We start from the raw sequence: 23377 nt of genomic DNA on the forward strand, positions 1-23377 counted from the left end.
GGAATATAGATTTTTATTTCTCTGTATAATTACAATGTAACGAGTGTTATTTTAATAAATACAGGATGAATCCGGGGGAAAAAAGTTACCTTCCTTATTTTTTGTTTCAATTCTATTAAACTGTGAAGTGGGTTCATCCTCCGGCCAGAGTTCGCCTTGAGAATGATTTCCCTGCGGTAACAAGGGTTAAAGACACGTGTAAAGAAGTTGCAGACCAGCTTTACGTCACCGCCATGGCCTGAGATACATATAAGAAGGAAAAGATACAGTGGTCCGGTCCCCGGAAGTGGCGCCTTTGAACAGGGTTCTGGACGTCTGACACATTGTTACAGACAATGGCTGAGGAGATTCTCGCTACACTGAAGATCCTTTTGATCGGGGAGAGCGGAGTGGGCAAGTCGAGGTAAGAAACAGCAAATAACGTGTCAGTTTCAGGCTCCGTGAAATTCACCCGCATCTGCTGGGTCAGAGCCTGGAGCTGAACCGTCACTTCATCCATGCATTTGGGGAGGGAAGCTATCTCCACCTCTCCCGGATTACTCCAGCAGGATAGGGACGTGCAATTGTTTAATAGGAAATGTATTTGGATCTGGCAATGGCTGCCTTGCGTTAGACCTCGTACTAAGAAAGAAATGAGAGTGCCCAATTTATTGAATCAATTTATACCTGACTAAGGTACACCGTTTAGAGAGGATTTAATCTGGTGGGTAAATCACGTGGTGTTCTAGTCACTTGCGTTGTATGTGTAGATTCAGAATAACTTTGCTTCACACGGAAGGCCCGAGTAAGGCATGGAATTGCCCAACATCAAAATCGTACTTCTAGCTTTTGCACCCCCTCTCACCTATTCCTTGTCCGTAACAGCTAATCAGAAACAACTTGCTGGGAGTTAAAGACGATTAGGTACCGGGAGGAATTGGTAATGGTGGTGTGTAGGGTGTGCCCCTCCATTCTTCAACCGACCCTGTGGCTATGACTAGAAAATAAGGCAAGGGTGTGTATCTGTCTGCGCGACACAATATTTTTGGCTGGGGAAGCTACTTTGGCTCCCTTGACCCGAGATCTCAACACTGTTTTCTCCTTACTCCAAGCACCCACTTTTATAACTGACTTGAGATTTGTGTCCTCTCATTTAAAAAAAGCATTCTGTCATTGCCCTTTATAACAACTTAAAGGCTTCTATCTTGTCGCAAGCGGTTAGCTTTCTTAAGACTAGAATAGAGAAGGGAGGAATTTCTTCTACAATAAGAATACTCCTGATACAATCTAACATGGATGTTCTTGGGCAGTCTGTCAGTCTGATGGTGATTTGCTTCCACTCTGGTTTTGACAGTTGTGAGGTGGCTGATGAGGCCAAAGTGGGAACTGCAGACTCTGCCACAGACAGGGCAGGGCAGGAGATGTGATGAAGTGGGCTGTTAGTGCAGGGGTGCACTCCCCCCCCCCCCCCCCCCCCCCCCCCCCCGCCCATCACGTACGCAGGGCTTGTACGTGCATTGGGTGCAAGGTTCTCGATGCCATCTTGGATGTTGCTTCTCTGCTTTGAAAGATTGTGGGCCAGAGATTCCCAGAATGTTACATTTCTCCAAATAGGCTTTGACTTGAATCTTCTGCACTCAGTAATCTCATCCAGTGACTGTTGCAGGCACCTGTTGTCGAGCATGCCAACAATGTGGCCTTCCACGTGTGTAACTAGGCTGTAGACGCTACGGATTTAGGTGGGGTGTGGTGGGGTGCGCTGATGTTGGTTCACATATCCTTCTCAGGCATCAGATTTGGAAAGGACATTTTGAGCTTAGAAGGAATACAGCACAGGTTCACCAGAATATTGCAGAGCTCCAAGGGCAGAATTATGAGGAGCAATTACATAAAATAGATGTGGATTCCCTGAAATATAGAAGATCAATATTTGATTTGAGGTCCTTGTGATTTTGAAAGGAGCTGATGGAGTGAATTGATGCAAAGACTTGTACAAAGGGACTTTACCATATTTCCGTATTACATAGAAGAAGGCAGTTCAGCTGTTCCAATCAATATTGGTTCTTGGACCAACTCCCATCAATCCCATTGCCCCATTTAATTCCCTGCAACCTATTCTTTCACATGTGCCCATTAACACACCTGATTCTCCCACTAGCCACCTGGACTAAGGTTAATTGGCCACTGTAAATTACCCAAATAACCAGCACATCTTTGGCATGTGGGGGAATAAACTGGAGCACCCAGGGATAAACTTGGGAGGTCACAAGGAGAATGTGCAAGTGTCACATGAGTAGCATCAGAGGTCAGACTCTAACTCTGGTCACTGGAGCTGTGAAATGGCTGCACTACCTGCAGCACCACTGTTATGCAAGCTTGTAGTCAGTCGGCCCCTTGAAAGGAGTTTGAAAACATTTCTTCACTTGATGGACAGGCACGGTAGTGTAGCGGTTAGCGTAACGCTTTACAGTGCCAGTGGCCCGGGTTCAAATTCGGCTACTGTCTGTAAGGAGTTTGTACATTCTCCCCGTGTCTGCATGGATTTCCTCCAGGTGCTCCAGTTTCCTCCCACATTCCAAAGATGTATGGGTTAGGAAGTTGTGGGCATGCTATGTTGGCGCTGGAAGCGTGGCGACACTTGCAGGCTGACCCCAGAACACTCTACTCAAAAAGATGTATTTCACTGTGTGTTTCGATGCACATGTGACTAATAAAGATATCTTATCTAAAGTGCTGAACTTGTTATTGGGAAAAGCAGCAGAGAATGGGTTGGGTGATGCATTTTAAATCTGAAATGGACAAATGTTTCAGGCCATGGGCATAAAAGCCAAGGCAGGGGACCGAAACTGATGAAATTTACCCACGGTGTCACCGAGTGGCAGGACAGACGATGGTTTTTTGTTCTATTCCTATGTCCTTTTGTGTTATCTGAAATTACAGCTAATAAGTGATGGTACCACACTGGATCTACAATACAAACAAAATGCTGGAGGAACTCGGGGTGGGTGGGTCAGCGTCAGGCAGCATCAGATGATAGGTGGAGGTTATCACCTCCCAGCTTCTGTCGCTATTTCCACTCATCCCTCCTCCATCTGCCTATCACCCGTCCTCACCAGCATCCGCCTATTACTTGCCAGCTATTACTCCATCCTTTCCCTTCATCTCTTTATACTGGCTATCTCCCCTCTATCTTTCAGTCCAGATGAAACAGATGAAAGGTCTCAATCCAAAATGTCAACTGGCCTTTTCCCTCCACAGTTGCTTCCAGACCCGTTGAGTTCCTCCAGCATTTGGTTTGTTGCTCCAGGTACTAACATCTGCAGTCACTTATCGCTAGATCTATAATTAATCTTTACCCATTGATTTTAATACCTTTTGTATATCTGGAAGATGCCTAACTGCTTCTTTGCACTTCTCAAAGTTGAGTCAAGAAATTAGTCAATCTTCAATTTTTCATTGAAGGAAGCACAGTTTAGAAGAACAAGGATTGAACAGAAGCTGTAGATCAGCAGGATTGTAGATGGAATGAGTACAACATTGTTGAGACAAAAGAAAATGTTCCTTTTCTCCAAAGGAAAATGTCCCCAGGGTAGGTGAGCCCAAAACTAGGGGGCATACATTTGGGGTGCTAAGGGAGAGATTTAAAAGGGACTTGAGGGGCAACTTTTTCATGCAGAGTATGGTGAATATTTGGGATGAGCTGCCAGAGGAAATGGTTGAGGCAGGTACAATAGTATAATTTAAGAAGCACTTGAATAGGTACATGGAGGGGCAGGGCTTGGAGGGATATGTGCCAAACACAGGAAATTGGGTATAGCTGGGTGGGCACCATGGTCAGCATGAACTTGTTGGGCCGAAGGGCCTGTATCCGTGCTGCGTTGCTCTGACTCTTGCCCCCACCTCCTGCATTTGTTGCTGTATGCTTTCATGGTTAGTTGTTCAATTCTGGCTGTGCTTCTAGGTGCTGATTGTATCTAGGTAATATGTATCTAGGTGCTGAGCTTGGTTATCCAGCCTCACTTTTTTGTGTCTTGTAGATGTTTTTGCTTGAAGTATTCCAAGTGAAAGAGCTGCAGTAATTCTTGTCCAGTGTGCAGTCTGGCAGATGTTCTGTGAGTGGTCGGAATAATTTGTCTAAATGAGGGAGGCAATATCTAGTTTCCATTTGTAGGTCGAGGGTTGAATTCTGTCACTTGAGGTAAAGAATTAAGAAAACTTCAACTAGACAGTAAGAAAGATGCAAGTTCTAATCTACTTCTCAACAATATGCGTGATTTCACATTGCTTCAAAATCTCCTGAAATTTATTGGTGTTAAATCCAACTGACATATCTGGTGTACTGAAAATCAAAAAAGGAGATGCTGGAAATCTGAAATAAAAATAGAAAATGCTGGAAGTGTTCAACAGGTCGGGTAGCTTCTGTGGAAAGAGAAAATGTCAATGTTTCAGGTCGAAAACTCTTTGCAGGAATGAAGTGTCTTTGACCTGAGACGTTAACATTATTTCTTTCCATTGTCCTAAATAAGGATGTGGTGTTCTGGTACATATGGTGCTGGACTAATAACCCTGAGATCAAAGGTTCAGTTCCTATAGTTATACATTGAGTTGATAGGTTTGTAGGGAAGTAAAATAACCATATGTTCATGTTTTGTTATTTAAAACATTTTCTTGCTTTGCTTAAGTCCTTGAGGGAAGAAAATATGCTACCCTTGCCCAGTCTGACTAATACTCATTTCCATTCCCATACTATATGGTTGACTATTAAAGGCCTCAGTGTAAGAGCCCAATAATAAATCCTGTCTCTTTAGTATAAAAACAGAACACACTGGAAACACTCAGCAGGTCAGGCAGCATCTGTGGAAAGAGAGACAGTTAATATTTCAGGGCTGGGAGCCTTTGTCAGAAATGTGAAAGAGAGAAAGCACATTAGTTTTCAGTAGCAGAGAAGATGGGGAGGGACGGGCTGAACAAAAGAAATATCTCTGAATTGAGACCAATGGAGCAATTGGATGATGTTTATCTGTGTAATGCATTGCTAATAGCAAGGCTCTGGGGCATGTCCAGCAGGCCAGGCTGTGAGCCAAATTAATCTCTGTTAGGAATGGCCATTTCTGAAGCAGAGTGAAAGTGATTTGCGTGGAGTTGCAGAATTCAATATGGAATCTGTCTTTTTAGTACTATCCACGTCCCAAAGCAAATTGTGAGGGAGAGAAGTCTTGTCTGGCTCTCGGATGACAATCTGGTTGAAAGCAGGGTAGGAACTTGAGACTTCTCAAAATCTATAGTTGCTTAGCATTGAAGTACTCCAACTGCTTTCTCAAGTGACAGGCAAAGGCTCAAAGCATTGTTTAGGTTGGAATGTTCTTAATACATGGAGTTGTTGTTGCATTTTGCCTTGCATCCCATGAGTTCCTAATATGATATTTCTAACTAAATTTCCATTTGCACATTGTTCTGCACAATATGTATCTAAACATGCACAGGATGTGTTGTCCCAGATTCAGCTTTATTAGAATGTAACTGACAAACAACCATTTTTAACTAACAGATCAAGACTCAGTGCATTGTCAAACAAAATGGCGAAAAGCATGTTTTGTGAAAGAGCACATTGATGATTATAATGATTTAAGAGTTTTGAGTAACAACTTTGAACTTGACCTATTTTTAAATAAAAGCATGGATTAAAAGAATTTTTTCAACTTGCGTGCTGTAATGGATCTTGCAGACCACTGAAAACAACTTGCCTCATCAAATTAGTCCTGGCAGTACTGAAGGCATGAAGGGCTTTGGGTGATATCCCTTTGTGTTACAGTATTGGTTTATTATTGTCACTTGTACCAAGGTACAGTGAAAAATTTGTCTTGCATACCAATCGTACAGGTCAATTCATTACACGGTGTAGTTACATTGAGTTAGTACAGAGTGCATTGAGGTAGTACAGGTAAAAACAATAACAGTATAAAGTGTCACAGCTACAGAGAAAGTGCAGTGCAATAAGGTGCAAGGTCACAACAAGGTAGATCGTGAGGTCATAGTCCATCTCATCGTATAAGGAACCGTTCAAATGGTCTTATCACAGTGGGGTAGAAGCTGTCCTTAAGTCTGGTGGTATGTGCTCTCAGGGTCCTGTATCTTCTACCCGATGGAAGAAGAGAGAATGACCCGGGTGGGTGGGGTCTTTGATTATGCTGGCTGCTTCGCCAAGGCAGCGAGAGTCCAAGGAGGGGAGGCTGGTTTCCATGACATGCTGGGCTGTGTCCATAACTCTCTACCGTTTCTTGCAGTCCTGGGCAGAGCAGTTGCTGTACCAAGCCGTGATGCATCCAGATAGGATGCTTTCTATGGTGCATTGATAAAAGTTGGTGAGTGACAAAAGGGGACGTACTGAATTTCTTTAGCCTCCTGAGGAAGTAGAGGTGCTGGTGAGCTTTCTTGGCTGTGGCATCTCTGTGATTTGACCAGGATGGATGTTCATTCCCAGGAACTTGAAGCTCTCAATCCTCTCGACCTCAGCACCGTTGATGTAGACAGGTGCATGTACACCGTCCCCTTTCCTGAAATCAATGACCGGCTCTTTCATTTTGTTGACATTGAGGGAAAGGTTGTTGTCATTGACACCATGCCACTAAGCGCTCTATCTCCTTCCTGTGTACACCGACTCATTGCTGTTTGAGATGCAGCCTACAACGGTGGTACCATCTGCAAACTTGTAGATGGATTTAGAGCAGAATCTGTCCACACAGTCATGAGTATATAGGGAGTAGAGGGCTGAGGATGGAGCCTCGTGGTGCACCAGTGTTGAGAATAATCGTCTCGGAGGTATTACTGCCTATCCTCACTGATTGCAGTCTGTTGGTTAGAAAGTCAAGGATCCAATTACAGAGTCCTAGGTCTTGGAGTTTAGTGACAAGCTTACTTGGGATTATAGTATTGAAGGCAGAGCTGTAGTCAATAAACAATAGTCTAACATAGGTGTCTTTACTGTCCCGATGCTCCAGAGCTGAGTGTAGGGCCAGGGAGATGGTGTCCGCTGTAGACCTGTTTCGGTGATAGGTGAATTGCAGTGGGTCGAGATTGTCTGGGAGGCTGGAGTTGATGAGTGCCATGACCAGCCCCTCAAAGCACTTCATGATGGTGGATGTCAGAGCCTCTGATCGGTAGTCATTAAGGCATGTTACTTTGCTTTTCTTCGGTACCAGGATGATAGTGGTCTTCTTAAAACAGGTGGGAACCTGAGATTGAAGCAGGGAGAGGTTAAATATGTCTGCAAATATGTCTGCCAGCTGATCAGCACAAGATCTGAGCACATGGCCAGGGACACCATCTGGGCCAGATGCTTTTCTTGTGTTCACTCTGGAAGATTGATCTTGTGTCCTCAACGGTGACCACTGGTTCAGTTGCATTGGAGGCTATCAGGTTGGATGGTGACAATCTACTTCCCTTCTGTTCAAAACACGCACAGAATGCATTAAGCTCATCAGGAAGGGATGTGCTGTTGTTAACTATGCAGCCTGTCTTCGTCTTGTAGACTGTTATGGCATGTCAGCCCTGCCATAACTGATGGCTGGTCTGGGACTCTATTTTGAGTCGGTATTTCCTCTTGGCATTCCTGATAGCTTTCCGAAGCTCATATCTCGATTTCTTGTATACCTCAAGCATTTTCCAAGATGGCATCTTCTAGTTCTGTGATTATGTTCTCCTAAGACAAGGGTTCATGTTCTGTTCCAGAACCCTGGGTGCCTATTTCAGGATAACACTTCAGAGTTTTACTGAGGGAAGCCTGCACTGCCTTTTGAGTGAAATTTTAAACATCAGCACCATCTGCCTGCTTGGGCAAATCTATTGGACCCCATGGATCACTCCACTTAATACTTGATTAACATATCAAAAACAGATTATCAGGTCATTCATCTCGTGTACACAGATTGATGGCCCTGTTTATCAACATAAGAAAAATAGTGACTGCTTCAAAAGCACATCATTGGCTCTGAAACACTTTGGGATATCCTGAGATTTTGATGGGCTTTATATGAAGGTAATTAGTCTTTACTAAGTGGAAGAGCTTTGGGTGATGCTCCATATGTGCCCTGTTGGTTCCCTGAAATGGTGGTGCTTCCATCTAAGTACAGACAGCTGTTCTCAGGATTTTTGCTTTTGATCACGCCATCCCTTGCTATTTTAAAAAAAAAATCACTGGAAATTTTGTAACATTCGCAGTTGAACGTATTGGATGGGGTGTCGAATGGTTCAACCCACTTTTCTCCTCCTGCCTCGCCCCCATCCTCCTCTTCAGCAGTCCAATGTCATTGACACAACACCGGGAGTTGGGTGCTGAGGTATAGCCAAGCATTGCCAGTGAGTAGGCTTTGGATGGTGTTTGGCTTGGGTCCTGCCTGCTACTCCCGAACACCCTGAAAGTCTTTGACAGGAGGCAAAGCTGATAGTGGAGTTTTGCTTCCTGTCAAAGTTGGGGCTGTAATTTTGAAAACTATTGCAATGAATATAATTTAAACTTAAATTCTTTAAATCAGTTTTTAAAAGAAAACTATAACAATTAAAACTTATCCAAGCACAAAGAAATGACTAAACAAGTAACATGTATGGGGCAGAATGGGTTTTTTTAATTTGCCTTTCGAATCAAACAGCATGGAAGCAGGCCCTTCAGCCCACTGAGCCAATGCTAACCATCTAGCATCCATTTGCACTAATCCCATTTTACTCCCCTCGCATTCTCCTCCACTCCTCCCAGATTCTCCTACGATTAAACCACCAACCTGGACACCTGTGGGATCTGGGAGGACCTGGAGGAAATTCACATGGCCACGGAGAATGTGCAAGCTCCGCAGAGAGCACTGGAGGTCGGGATTGAACCTGAATTGCAGCAGCTCTACTAGTTGCCCCACTGTGCTGCCCCATCCTCCTCATTTCCAGACTAGGAGCCCTCTCTCCAAATAGAGAAGAATCTGATCTTCCAAGGTAACTCCTTGAGATTTAGGATATCTTCTTTCAAAGTCATTTTTTTGTTTTGTTCTAAAGTGGCTAAAAAGATGCAAGAGGGGTCCAGAGACTCTGTCCGCTGCAGGGCAGGTAGGTGGATGGTTTGAAATGTTTGTTCCTTTTGCCATTCACAAACATCCTCCACTTCCTGTAGTGGTAGAGGCTCTGAATATAGTGATTTCCTGGATCCTAATTGTATGTATTATTTTTTAATTGAAATGATTTTTGATAAATTATATAATTCCAAAAGATTTTAAAATCCCAGCTGTGACTTGGACAGGTGGTGAAGCTCTGTGTTCAGTTTTGCTTCCTTTATTTTTGGCAGGTATTTTCACGAGTCGGTGAAGATGTAGGGAAGCTTTGAATATGTCCTTGAGGTGTTCTCTCTGTCCTTCTGGAAATCTCTTCCTGTGACAGAGCTTGGAGCAGTGCGCTAGTACTGACAGCGTGGTGTCGTGCTTGTGGGGGCTACAGCCCACGCATTAGTACTAGTTTAGTGTAATCAGAGCCTCAGTGCTGGGGATGTTGGGTCAGGAGGGGACACTTCCATTGGGTCAAGTAACCTGACAATCAATTTGTAGGTCTTTGCAGAAACTACTTTGGTAGGTATTCCTCCTCCAGTACTTTGAGATATCCTCTGTAAGTAGTCAATGAATCTGATGTGTGCGGGAGGTCAGGGCTCATTGCTGCTTGACAGACAATGATATAGGTTTAAGTTGTTCCTTTTGTCAGGCTGTTCTGATGCTTTGGAGATGGTGATGTTTTTTTTCTGAAGGATATCTGCCTTTAGATATGGAAAATAATCCACATTTTCCAGGATTCTTGATCATCTGAGTAATAGGGGAGTGGCAATGTTGTCCAGCGTGTGTGTACAGCACCTTTGTCTTGTGCATGTTTAAAGTGATGCTTATCCTTTTTGTTCCTTTCAATGGAAGGATCAATAGTGACTTGCAGCTTGGCCTCCACACACTTGGTATCCACACAAGTCTCAGCTGCATGCTGCAAATCGATGACTGAGGTTGGGGTGATCTTGGTTCTGGAAAGGAGGTGCTGAAGGTGAACAGTTTCCTGATTGTCCCGTAGACTAACTTCCACTCCTGTTGGAAGGCGAGGTGTAGTGTTACAGCAAAGTCACAGCCTTACTTTACTCCCATCTGCATTGGGATTGGATCTGTGGTGGACTCATTGATTAAAGTGGTGACTTGCAGAGCATCATGTATCAGGTGTAGAACAGTGGTGAACTTCCTAGGACAGCCAAGCTTGAAGGCTTCAACAAAATTCCTCTCAGTTGACAGAGTCAAAGGCTTTGTGAGGTTGAAAAAGGCTCTGAAGAGTGGTTTGTGCCACTCTACATCTCTGGATTTGTTATGTGATGAAAATTGGGTTCACTGATGATTGGAGTTTTTCTGCTGCTGGGAGCAGGTAGTTGAGGAGGATTTTTGTGATGATTTTTCCTGAAGATAGTAAGGTATCCTCTCTGTAATTGTCCTAGCCGACGCATCTCCTTTTGTTAAGATGTTCATGCAGCATGTATACAGGCCGTTCAGCCCACCAGCTCCATACTGACCAAGCACCCATTTACACTAATGTTCTCCAAATCCCGTTTTATTAACACCATATTCCCATCAACTCCCCCCAAATTCTACCACTCATGTACATATGAGGCAATCTACAATGGCCAATTAACTTGCTTCCACACACATCTTTGGGATATGAAAGGAAACTCGTGCAGTCATAGGGAGAATATGCAGACTCCACACAGTCACCAGCAGAGGCCAGAACTGAACCTGGATCAGCAGAGCTGTGGCATAGCAGCTCTACTTGCTGCACCTTTGTGCCACCTCTTGGCCTTGCTCTCCTCTTCCTGAAGAGTAAGATGACCTTTTGCATTTGCCAAGAAATAGACCTTTAGTACTTTGGGGATATCATCTGCTCCAGATACATTTTTTTGCCCCCAACATCGTGCTGGGCTGAATACCACTGTGTTTGGGGCAAATTGTCCTCTTTCACCATCTTAGTGGGGGGGTTCCCATTGATGTTGGGGAATCCCAGCAAGACTGGACCCTGCTAAGGCAATGCAGCACCAAGATGTAACTGCCCATCTCAGTAAGTCTCAGGTACCCCATTTGGCTGAATGTGCCCAAAACTTGAGACTTGCTGAGCTCTTCCTAAAGTTCTTGAAATTTGACTGTGTGCTGAGCATGAATTCTGTCAAGCGGTGAAAATATCTCGACTTGCCGGGACATGAAAGCAGAGTTGTACTAAAATAGCTTTCAGGGGTACTGAAGATGCAGCGTTCCATTCATCAGAGGATTTGGACCAAACTCGGCACCGCTTCACTGAGCTTGGTTTGGAGAAGGAGTGGTATGGTGAAATCTGTACATTTTTGTAATTGGGTATGAAACACACATTGACAGATCAGGTTAAATATTCTCACCAAACTGCTTGTGGCCCTCAGGCATGTAGAAGGTTATTGCGTTGTGATTGCTAGAAATTGTTTTAATCCATTGAGCAGATGAGAAAGATGCATGATCAGAATACACTCAAGACAATATTTCTTTCTTGTAAAGGCACAGCAGTTCAAACATGACCTTGGATGATCCTAACTGGAACTGTTCAGACATTTATTCTGAATGCATCTGCTGAAGCAAAACAAGAAGTTTCATGACATATGTCAGTGATAATAAACCTGATTCTTATTCTGATAATGTCTGACATAAGCCAGTGGAGCTCACCACAGATTATCAGTTCTGATGAAGGGTTTTGGACCTAAAACATTAACTCTGTTTCTCTCTCCACAGCTGCTGCCTGACCTTCTAAGTATTTGCAGCATTTCTTTTTTTCATTGCATGTTACCAGGCTGTCAACCTTACAGCTGTTTGTGGGACCCTTTTATCATTAGCCTTTCCTCCTTTCAGATGAAGCATATGGGTACACATACTGTTTGAGGATAAAAATCATCAGTTGTGGATGAGTAAAAGATTATGCTATGAATTCATTTTCTCACAAAGCAGCATAAAGATTGGAGTTTGTTGTTCTGCTTTCAATAAAATGAATGATTGTCATCACTGTATTTGGAACACCATCAAGATCTAGTTCTATACATTTCACAGGAAGCACTTCTCACTGTAAAAAGCAACATGTTTGAATATTGCCACAGTGCTTTCTGGTCACTACATACTGTAGCTCTAAAAGTGCAGAGACAAATCCATTTTGTCCTGCCAAGTGCTGCTGATGTTGCGTAATCGAGTACAGATCTTAACAATATTGTCTTTGTTGTCTGGAGTTCTTTGAATATCATTCATTCTCCTAATTTCAGTATTCTGTGCAGATCATTAAACGTGACAATTCAGAAATGTGGATTTATCAAGTTGTTGTACTGCAAAGTCACTGCTGTGTAATGGAACAATACATTACAGTGTACACTGGATTATTCAGGGATGTACCTGATATTTTCCTGTGTGGCGACTGGCAGCAGAGATCGGCTACATCCAAGATCAGAATTCCATCATGAATGCAGGGGTCTTAAACTTGCTGTTGGCTCTTTGCCAACCTCTTTGTTTCCTGCTTCAGTGCTGGCAGCAATTCCACAGTTCTTAATTTTTTTTTAATTTTTGAATTTTAAAGTTTGTTTTGAGTGTTCTCAGAATGTTTCTGACTGTCAGTAAACATTGAATGTTTTTGACAGGCTAAGCAAGGGAGTTTTCCTGCCATTTTGTGGGTAGGGCTTGTTCCAGCCAGTGATGGTCTTTGATGCCTGAAAGCAGACTGTGCCACAGGATCTTGCTATTGAAGATCAGGTTGACTTAAGTTGACGGTCCAATCTACAAAATAGTTTGCATTTACCAAGTGGATCAGTGGTGAGAAAAGGTAACCCATTACTGATGAGACATTTGAGGTGTATGTCTTGTGCTATTACGTCAGTCTGTCATTTGATGGTCTTGATATTTTTTCCTGTTAATTGTCCATCTGACCTGCAACCTTTTTTCCCTTACATTTTCAATTGCACAGGTCATAATCAACTCTTCAGCAATCCCATGCACTGCAGTTTTAGGTTTTTTGTTTTGCAACCGTCTGCACCAGTAAATGGAGAAAGACCACAAGGTTTGTCAGCATTTCTTGTGGATTTCACTGCTGCTTTGGTGTAGAGCAGGTTCCTGGTCATTTGCTATGAAATAAACTTTTTGCCAGTCCTGGTGCTTGTCAAGACTCTAAAGTGTGCGAGGCTTATTTCGGAGTTATTGGATGGTGCACATACACAAAACATACACAAAGAACAGCCCCACATTTAGTAGTTGACTTTATATTTTTGTAGTAACCTGTGTTTTCACTCTTGCATCCCACCCCCTTGGTGTTTCTCAACACTTACAAGTTTGTGGACTTGGCTGCTTTGAAGTGATAGGTCCACTAAAAAATATAATGTATCTAGAGTTTACTGTGTGCTTCAGCAATGTACTTTCTCAGTGAATTAGTTGGTATTCCTAGCAAGTTCTGCTTTTGTCCCCCTTCAGTTTATTCCTTTTCTATGTGTGAACTTGGCCGTGTAACCCTCTAACATTTTTGATTTTCAAGCAAATTAGAATATTGATATTAAAAGGAATTTCATTTACCTCATTGCTATTCAAGCCTTCCCTCACCATTACTGCAAGTCGGAGGGGGTTCTACATGGATGATACAAAATTTTCGTCATTATGTTCATCTACAAGGACATGTGCAGGTGATTCTCTGAGCCTGAGCTTTGATTTTTGGGGTGTTCCCCTTTTAGAAAGGAAGTGTGTCCCCCGTACTGATTGTAAATAGAATTTGACTTTTTTTGAAATTCTTAAACTAATGTTTTAGCTATATAGCTGGAAAAGTAATATTGCAGTAGCACATCTTTGTATAAATACTTATGTATATTTCTTGTATCTTAGCCTTCTACTAAGGTTCACTGATGGCACATTTGACTCTGAAATTGGCTCTACTATTGGTGAGAATTCATCTTTTTCTTGATATACACTCCAGTTTTAGAAGATGCATGAAAGACAATTTGATAATGTGGAAGTTCACTAGTTTTATTCATTGCATTTTGTATTTCTTTTTAGGGGTTGACTTCAAAGTGAAAGCAATGAGATTTGACGGAAACAATGTAAAGCTTGCGATCTGGGTAAGTCGGTTGAATAATTTTAAAATACTTCTCCTATGTGAGAAAGACGTTTCTTTGCCTCTTCCCATGAATAGTGTGACCATTGTATTGGCCAAATCTTTCAGGTACATGGGTTGAGTTCCTGATTTAATATTGTAATGGTGCATTTCCAATTCTTTTGAAACATTGTACTACCATAGCATTATTAGAAAATAGAACACCACAGCACAGGAAGAGGCCTTTCAGCCCATGATGTCTGTGCCAACCACTATGCCAATTTACACTATGACCATGTACCTGCATATGGTCTATATCCCTCCATTCAATGCTTGTCCATGTGCCAGTCTGTGCCTCCTAAACATTGCTATCGTATCTGTTTCTACCACCTCCCCTGGCAGACTGTTCCAGGCACCTACCACTCTGTTTTTCAAAAAAAAAACAACAAACAATCAATCTTGCTCATAAGTCTCCATTAAACTTTCCCCCTTTTACCTTAAAACTATGCCATCCAGTATTTGGCATTGCCACCCTGGGGGAAAATCTACCCCATCTATGCCTCTGATAATTCTATCAGGTCCCTCCTTAACCTTCGAGTTTGTCTAACCTCTCCTTGTAGCTAATATTCTCTAATCCAGGCAACTTCTCTTCTGTACCCTCTCCAAAACCTCCACAACCTTGTTGTAATGCAGTGACTGGAAGTGTACACAATAATCCAAATGTGGCATAAGCAAAGCTTTAGACAGCTGCAACATGAGTTCACAACTTTAATATTCAATGTCCCACTGGTGAAGGCATTGAGTTTTTTTTTACTTTTAGAGCTTTGTATAGGGGAGGAACTAGATTAGAAGTTACAAGGGGTGTTACTATTAATCAATTAAAATAGATATTTAAGCTTTATTACTATTAGTATCTGCTACTTGTGCATTAGAGAGCCTTACCAGAAATTCCTTAGGACCAGAATTTCCTCACAGGAATATACAATCAATCCATACTTTGTGATTGATTGGGAATGTGTTCAACAACAATCTTATGAACCTGTTTCAGGAAAGGTGGATGTGAAAAAGGTCTGAATAAGAGAGATGTTGCTTTGGTAAAGCAATTAAAACGACTCTCTGGGAGGTGCTTTCCCCAAAATTGCAATATAATTTTTCCATGCTTCCATCAGGCATCCTTCAATGTTATTTGCTTTTTGTTTCTTTCTCCTGTTTTCTGCTGCTTTGAATGTTCAGAAAGGGCCAAAAGTCCCATCATTCTACTTGTACTCAATCTGACTAGTCACCTATACTCTGCATCCAGCTAACCTCACAGCCACACCTACCTGTTTTAGAACTTCTAGGATGGGCTGTGCTAGAGGTCCCGTCCCTGGTTCATCCAGGAAGCTGAGGGAACCAGAGTGACCACTTGATTTTGGACAATGGAACCTGCAGCCCTGCCCTGAACCATTCTGATGACCTTTGACAGCCTGCTGTGAACAAACACATCTTTCACTATATTCTTTCTCTGATGTTTGCATGCCCTTAATGTAGATTTTCTGAATTGACAGGACACAGCTGGACAGGAGCGGTTTCGGACATTAACGCCCAGCTACTACAGAGGTGCTCAAGGTGTTATTTTAGGTAAGCGGAGGTCAATCAATTTTTTTGAGGGGGTTCTTACAAGTTATGTATCGCCATCAGTTTTTGCTTTGTTCGTCCTGCAAGGAAGGAAATTTTAGGCAGAACATACTTCCTGATGTTGATTCACTGTTGATCTTGGAGGGGTGGGGGGCAAGAAAAAAAGTGATCCAAGCCAAATAATATGTTGACTTCTAAATAAACTGCTTGCCTGTGAAGTATAAACAGGAAATGCTGAAACACTTGGCAGGTCAGACAGCATCTGTGGAAAGAAATTGTTAACATATCAAGTTGAAGACTTTTCTATTTCCATAAATGCTGCCTGACCTGCTGATTGTTTCCAGCTTTTTCTGTTTTCATTTCAGATTTCTTGCATTTCTTTTGCATTTCACTTGTGGAGTCACTGAAGAGTTTGGTGCAGTTTATTGTTTCACACAGTTTCTGATTTGATTTTGAGAGAAAACTTGGGTACAGTTTAGAAAAAAAATTCTATGACTTGCACATATTTGTAGTTCAGTAAAATCTGGAAGTTGGAAACTGCTTTTACACTGCACCTCAATCTCTGGTTTCTGATGCACAAAGTCTCTGTAGTTAACTACAGTGCCTGTGCAAGCCTGAAATAAGGCAGAAAATATTGGAAATAATCAGCAGGTCAGGCAGCATCTTTGGAGATTCAGTGTTTCAGGTAGATGATTTCTCAGCAGAACTGAGAAAAATTTAGAAGTCAAACATTGCTTTAAGTTGCAGAAAAGGTGGAGGTTTCAGAGAACAAATAGAATGATCTGTCTGGAGGAAATGTAAATAGGAGAGAAAAAGATAAAGGAAGGGAGAGAAATGGTGGTGGTACTGAGAGATGCAAAACATGCCGATGCTGAAAATCTGAACCAATGCTGGAAATGCTCAGATTAGACATCATCTGAAGACTGAAGCAGAGTTAACATTACAGGCTGGTAACTAAAGAGGCTGCTAATTGTTCAATTCAGTGTCTGGTCTCAAGGGCTGTAATGTGCTGAGTCAGAAGATGAGATGCCTTCATCAAGCTTGTGTTTGAGCTTTGTTGGAAGAATGCAAGTGACAAAAGACAAGCTAGAGTGAGAATGGCATGGAGAATTAAAGTAACGGGCAATTGGATGCTCAGCACTTGTAGACTGAATGGAGCCGTTCTGCAAAGCGGTTGCCCAATTTGTGTTTAGCTTCTCTGGTGTAGAGGAGCCATCATTGTAAGCACCAACTGCATTACGCTAGATTGGAAGAAATAGATGTGAGCTGTTGCTTCACCTTGAACGAGTATTTGGGTGCCTGGATGGTCGGAAGGAAAGATTAAAAGGGCAAGTGCCACACCTGCAGTTGTGTGGCACTTTGTTGTAAGAAAAGGAATGGGTTTTGGCGGAGATGGAAGAATGAATCAAAGTGCGCAGAGAGAGTGTGTAACAAGAATGTCCTTTATTGATTTTCCTTTGAAAGTTGCCCATGAGTCATCTGGCAAGTTTGCCTTAGTATTTCAGCTGGTTGACCAAAGCCAGGAACATGACTCTGCACTTCATGAAGTATCACAATGAACGTACAGTCCAGGTCCTTGAGTGCTGTTAGTGTGGAGTGTGCACATTCTCCCCATGACCATGCAGCTCCCCACCCCACCAGCTGCTTTTGTTTTCTTTTTCATCCGAAAGATGTTAATTGGCCACTCCAAATTAATCTTGTTGTAGGTAAGCGGCAAAAGAACCAAAGCAGAGTTGATGAGTATGAGAGTGAATAAGTTGTGGGGAATGGGATGAATAGGATTGCTGTGCTGGAAGCTGCCATGACTTGATGGGTTGAATGGCCTCTGTCTTTTAAGTAATTAATTTTTGGGCTAGCAAGCCCATGCTTGTGATTTTGCTCTGTGCACCTCCTCCCGTTCTCCTACATCTAACCTCATTAACATTCCCCATTCTCTTTCTCATATGCTTAATTAACTTGTCCTTAACTGCATCCAAACTAATCACATCAAGTCACTCCCTGTGGTTACAGGTCCCACCTTCTCCTTGTTGTCTGAGTAAAGAAGTTTCTGCAGAGTTCTCTAATTGATTTCTTTGTAACTATACTATATTGATGGCCTTCACTTTCCCATACCCACAAGTGGGCAAAACTCATCTCTGCTCTTCTCAAACCTTTCATAAGGTTAAAGATATCGAGTAGATCACCCTCGTCTCAAGAGGGAAGAGACCCAGTTTGTTCATTCTTGCCTGATGGTAGTAACTTGGGCATAATATAACACAGATAAATGGAGAAGAGCCTGCACTTCACTTAATTTATTTGGAGCAGGGTAATGCATTAAGCTAGATTTGTCCTCTGTCAGTTTTAGTTGTCTGGTCCATTCCTTCCTCTGCAGTTCATGGACTGGTCTTCCCCCAGAGCCTCCACTCCAACACACTGGTGAGGGCCAGTCATCTTCCCACACAGGCAACCAGCTGCAGCAACAAGAATACCGCTGACAGGGGTGAGGCTCCCTTCCCTCCTCCCCCCACACAATCTCACCAATTGTTATAACTGCTATTTAAATAAAAAGTTTGTGAAAGTCCCTTCACAATTTCTTGGGAGCCACTAACAATGCTAAAGTAAAAACATTGACATTCAGAGTAAAATTGCTCAAGAACATGCTCAACATTTACAAAAAAAACATTTGAACTGAATTTTTTTTTTAAACTTAAGGACATTTTTAAAAAAAACTGCAGATGTTAGAAATTTGAAACAAACAGAAAATGCTGGAAATACTCAGCAGGTCAGGCAGAAACTGGAAAGAGAAATGAGGTTAATATTTTGAGTCAATGAGTGTTCGTCAGAATAAAAAGTATTCCTTTCTTCTGGTGCCCAATTTCAGGAGGGAAATGTTACTTGGGCAGGGTTAATCTGGCCCATTATCAGCAGCGAAATTTCCAGTTTGAGAGGTGGGATATGTGTCAGTTCACACTGGGTTCCAGGTGGCGTAGAAGTCCCATGACCAGTGCTCCGCTCAGTGGAAGACTGCTTTGTCTCATTGTGATGTCATTTTAAGGGAGTTTTGCTCTGAATGTACTCGAGGTAAATTAATTTGCTCACATTTTGGATGTAGTTTTAACAAAAAAAGATTCAACCCATTATTCACAACTATTGCATTCCCACTCCCACTCTGACCTATTGGTCTGTGGTCTCCTGCACTGTTACAATGAGGCCAAACGCAAGCTTGAGGGACATCACCTCATCTACTGACTGGGTAACGTTACAGCCTTCTGGACTGTATATTGACTTCTACAACTTCAGGTAACTTGATTTTTCTGTCTCCTTTCTGTTGTCCAACTGTGACATTTGCTCAGCCTGTTTTTTTCCCCCTTTTTTATCCCCCTCTGAGAGTAGGATACACCCAGCCTGACCTGCTGGGCATGTCTTCCTGTTCTGCATTTTGCAATCCCTATGTTCTTTTGTCTGTGTTCTCGCTCTAACTGCTCTCATTCACTCATTGGCCAGATAACCTTCTTCATAGCACATCCCCTCCCACCCACACCCTCCCTGCAGCTCACTTGTCCCTCCTTCTCAGTTCTGATGAAGGGTCTTCGACCTGAAACATTCACTCTGTTTCTTTGTTTCTTTTTTTCACAGATGCAGCCTGACCTGCTCAGTATTTCCAGCATTTTCTGTTTTTATTGGAATGCTGTGATACATCAATTTGTTTTTAACTTAATATGCTGCAGAGAAGATGTAGTTGTAAAAGATTGCATTAACCTTGAGCTTTAATGTACACAAACCAAATTATTGAAATCTTTTAGATAATCTAAAATTTTAATCAACCAGTTTTTTTTGCATTCCCCTTCATAATAATTGAGCTTTTAAATTTACTGACATATTTGGAAAATGATCAGTAAGTAATCCAGCTTAGTAGATTTAAGTAGAGCTGTTCAGACCATCAGATTTGGCTATTTCTCTCTGAAGGTTTATTTTTTAATTATTCTTGTACAGTGTATGATGTCACAAGAAGGGAAACCTTTGTAAGGCTTGAGAACTGGCTGAATGAATTGGATACCTACAGCACAAAACATGGCATCGTAAAGATGTTGGTTGGGAATAAAATTGACAAGGTAAATATTGATATTTTAGCTTTGTATCTTAATACTTTGGGTAAAAGGTCTTGTGGTTTTATTTGTGTTCCAGTTTTTTAACTGGTAAAAGACGAATTTAAGTTGGAAAATGTAAGGATAATGGCTTAATTTTACTCTGAAACTGCAGAAAAATCAGGTGTTTTGAGGAACAATTGAGAAGAATGAAATTTGTATCCAGACACTATCAGAGATGTACAAAGCAAGTCAGAATTTTAGAATTCTTATGCTGGTTATTTTGCTGACGCTGAAATAAGAGTCATAGAGTAATAGAGCATGGAAACAGGCTCTTCAGCTCAACTTGTCCATGCCAACCATGGTGCCAACCAAGCAAGTCCCATTTGCCTGCATTTGGCCCATATCCCTCTAAACTCCTTCTGTCCATGTACTTTTCCAAATGTCTTTTAAATGTTATTGTACCTGTCTCAACCACATCCTCTGGCAGCTCATTCCATATACACACCACCCTCTGGGTGAAGAAGTTTTCCCTCGAGTCCCTTTTAAATGTTTCACCTCTCACTTTAAACCTATGCCCTCTCATCTTTAGTTCCCTTTTGCTGAGAAAAAGACTCTGTGCGTTCACCCTATCTGAACACCTCCTGATTTTATGCATGTCTATAAGGCCACCCCTCAATCTCCTATGTTCCAAGGAATAAAGTTCTAGCCTGCCCAACCTCTCCCTATAACTCAGGCTCTCAAGTCCTGGCAGCATCCTTGTAAATGGAAGAGTAGACTAAGTAAAGAAAAAAAAATCAATGTGCTTGGTGTTCCACTGGGCCTTTCCATTTGTAAATTTGTTCACACAAATATTGTAGGTCATTATGTCTAATGAATCTTCCATGTATTTAGCAATAGCCATTTTCTAAGGATCAAGGATGGCTTAGAAATTGTAATAAGGCCATATTACACATCTATAATATAGCTTAAAGCATATTTTTAAAATAATTTTTATTTAGGTAAAGCATGAAGTTGAACGGAATGAAGGACTGAGATTTGCCAGAAAGCATTCAATGCTTTTTATAGGTAAGTGCCTCATCTATGGGAAGGTTTTTTGCATTCTATTTCTCCCTAATAGGCCCAAAGACAGAGTGTGATATAATTTCTGGACCCAGCCATTAAATGGATAAGATGCACATTTACTGTATATGTTACTACTGAAATTTGGTGCCATTGAAGGCCCAGTAACTGAATTTCTGAGGGGGGCACAACTTCCATATGTTACCATATTGTCTTTAGCACATCAGACTGAGGGTGAATTTTTACACCACTGATTCCTGGATTTGATCTGGGCTCCCTTTGGTATTTGGATAATTCATTGTCATCTCCATTACTGTATGGTAGGTACAGTGCATTGTATTCAGCCTCTGGACGTCAGTTCCATCGAGTTCCGTGCAGTGAATTTTGGAGGTGGAGTACAATGCACTATGACTGCTGTATAGTGTTCTTAGTGTTAAAGATCAGGTATGAATTCCTGGGTGTTTGTTTCTTATTTTCCACTTGTTGTTTATTGCACAAGAATGTTGAGTTCTGCTTTGGGGATGCTGACATCTCCAGAGTTTTCCTGAATTAACTATATATTTTTCTTCTTTTTGTATTTTGCATTGCAAGGAGGTAAGTGAAGAGTGTAAAGGGTTGCCCAGTAAACTGAATGTGCATGATCATTCCACTCTGTTGGGGTAAAACTAATGATTATAACAGCTGTCTTGATGTTAATTACTATTAGGAGATTTTTTTTCATTTTCTTTAAACGTGGACATTGCTAGCTTAGCCAACATTTCTTGCCCATCCCTAGTTGGCCTTGACTAAATAACTTACTGGCTACTTTGGAGTGCAGTGTTTAGTCCTGGAGTCACATAAACCAGACTGGGTAAGGGTGACAGCTTCCTTTCCTAAACATCATTTATGAACCAGATGAGTGTTTAAAGACAATCCATGATTATGAAGTCACAAATATTGACACTAATTTTTTATTCCAGTTCATTTAATTAACAGTTTAAATTTCTCAGCTGCTGTGGTGGGATTTGAGCCAGTCTCTCAGGGATATTAATTCAGGCTTTTGAATTAATAGTATGCTCCTGTACTCCTAATTTTTTTGCTTTATTTTTGTGCAGAGGCCAGTGCTAAAACCTGCGATGGAGTCGAGTGTGCGTTTGAGGAAGTGGTAGAAAAAATAATCCAAACACCTGGACTCTGGGAAGCCGAGAATGTTAAAGCTGTGAAATTATCATCAGACTTTGCATCCAATCAGGATGGAGCATGTGGTGGCTACTGTTCCATATTATAAAAGAATTTGAAATGACCCATGTCTTAGTGCTGTTACTGTCAACAGTATTTCAAGCATTATTTCAGTTCTGCCTGTAAGCACAAAGCTGCTCTCAGCTTGGATCTTGAACACTGAGGAGACAAGTACTCTGCCTTAACGAATCCATTCATGTTTTTGTTACAAATATAATCTCCCTCTGAGACTTTTTGGATTGTCCAACTTTAATTTGGTTTTCTGGCCTTAAAATCAATGTGACATTCTAACTAATTTTTGAAGGTTTCAGGAATGTATTTTGTTTTGATCTACAAACAGTGCAAAAATGGAAGGCTATGATAATTGTCTCAAAGTGGGAATCAACATCATAAGTTGCTGAAATTTAACACATTTCCATTACTTTATATCCTCACGATGCTTCACTTGGGACCAGAAAAAAACGATTGTGTGTAGTTTCATCTGTGTCTGCTGCCTCTTTGAGCCTGATGTGAGGAGGCTCTTAATTATTTGATCTCCTGACTTTTTCTTGTTGCATGACAAGAGAGAGATTAGGGTTTTGATAAGTAAGGAACTTATGATTTGAACAAATCATGATTAGAATCTAATCTTGGGACCTCGACATTTTGACATATCCCTCTGCCCGTCTACTTAAACACTGCAAGGGTACCTTGCTCTAAAGTTGTGATCTTGTGCAATAATGTTTTTTTGGAATTGATGCAGATTACTTTATTGTATAATCACTTATTACTAAGGCTAATTAATAATTATCATAGACTATTACTCTTATAAGGGCTGTGTTGAAGACTTGGCTTATTTGTAAGTAATGCTGCATGTTGTGAGCTTCATTTTGTGCATGGTCTTAGTGATTTTTGCATTAGTTTGTTTGCAGTATTTTAATTGAAAGCACGCTCAGATAGTGTGAAAGTAGCACTAGCCTAATTAACAAACTGCTCCTAATGATGACAACTCTACTATGAGTGGTTCATAACCACTCCTGAAATTCTCAGTACTTTTCAAGACTAGTTTTATTTGTATTTTAAACTGTTTGCACAATTTATATATGAAGTGTAATCTATTTATTATGTTTTTCCAAATGATCTACCACTTGTTGGATTTATGTGAGGTAACAGTATTTACAAACTTTTCTAGAATGGGAATTGTTGGTTGTCCTATGAAACTTTCCAATGTAAGTGTTAATAAATAGCAACTTAACTGTAATTTTTAATGCTGCCTCTTGTGTCTTTTATGTTATAATAAATTGTTTTCTCAAAATTAAGTAATAAAATGGGTTTTGTTC

The 23377-nt window shown here is 41.4% G+C and overlaps 1 protein-coding gene across 1 annotated transcript; it reads left to right on the forward strand.

Annotated features, from left to right (window-relative positions):
- The first annotated feature begins 199 nt into the window (after positions 1–199).
- LOC127582944 (ras-related protein Rab-18-like) lies at positions 200–23377 on the forward strand. The gene is made up of 7 exons (XM_052038601.1): positions 200–403; positions 13890–13945; positions 14061–14122; positions 15645–15717; positions 19687–19805; positions 20780–20846; positions 21935–23377. Exons 1-7 carry the CDS (start codon positions 336–338, stop codon positions 22105–22107), a joined length of 618 nt encoding a protein of 205 aa, XP_051894561.1. The 5' UTR covers positions 200–335; the 3' UTR covers positions 22108–23377.

The sequence above is a fragment of the Pristis pectinata genome, chromosome 25, assembly GCF_009764475.1.
Source record: "Pristis pectinata isolate sPriPec2 chromosome 25, sPriPec2.1.pri, whole genome shotgun sequence".
In the NCBI taxonomy this organism is placed as follows: domain Eukaryota; kingdom Metazoa; phylum Chordata; class Chondrichthyes; order Rhinopristiformes; family Pristidae; genus Pristis; species Pristis pectinata.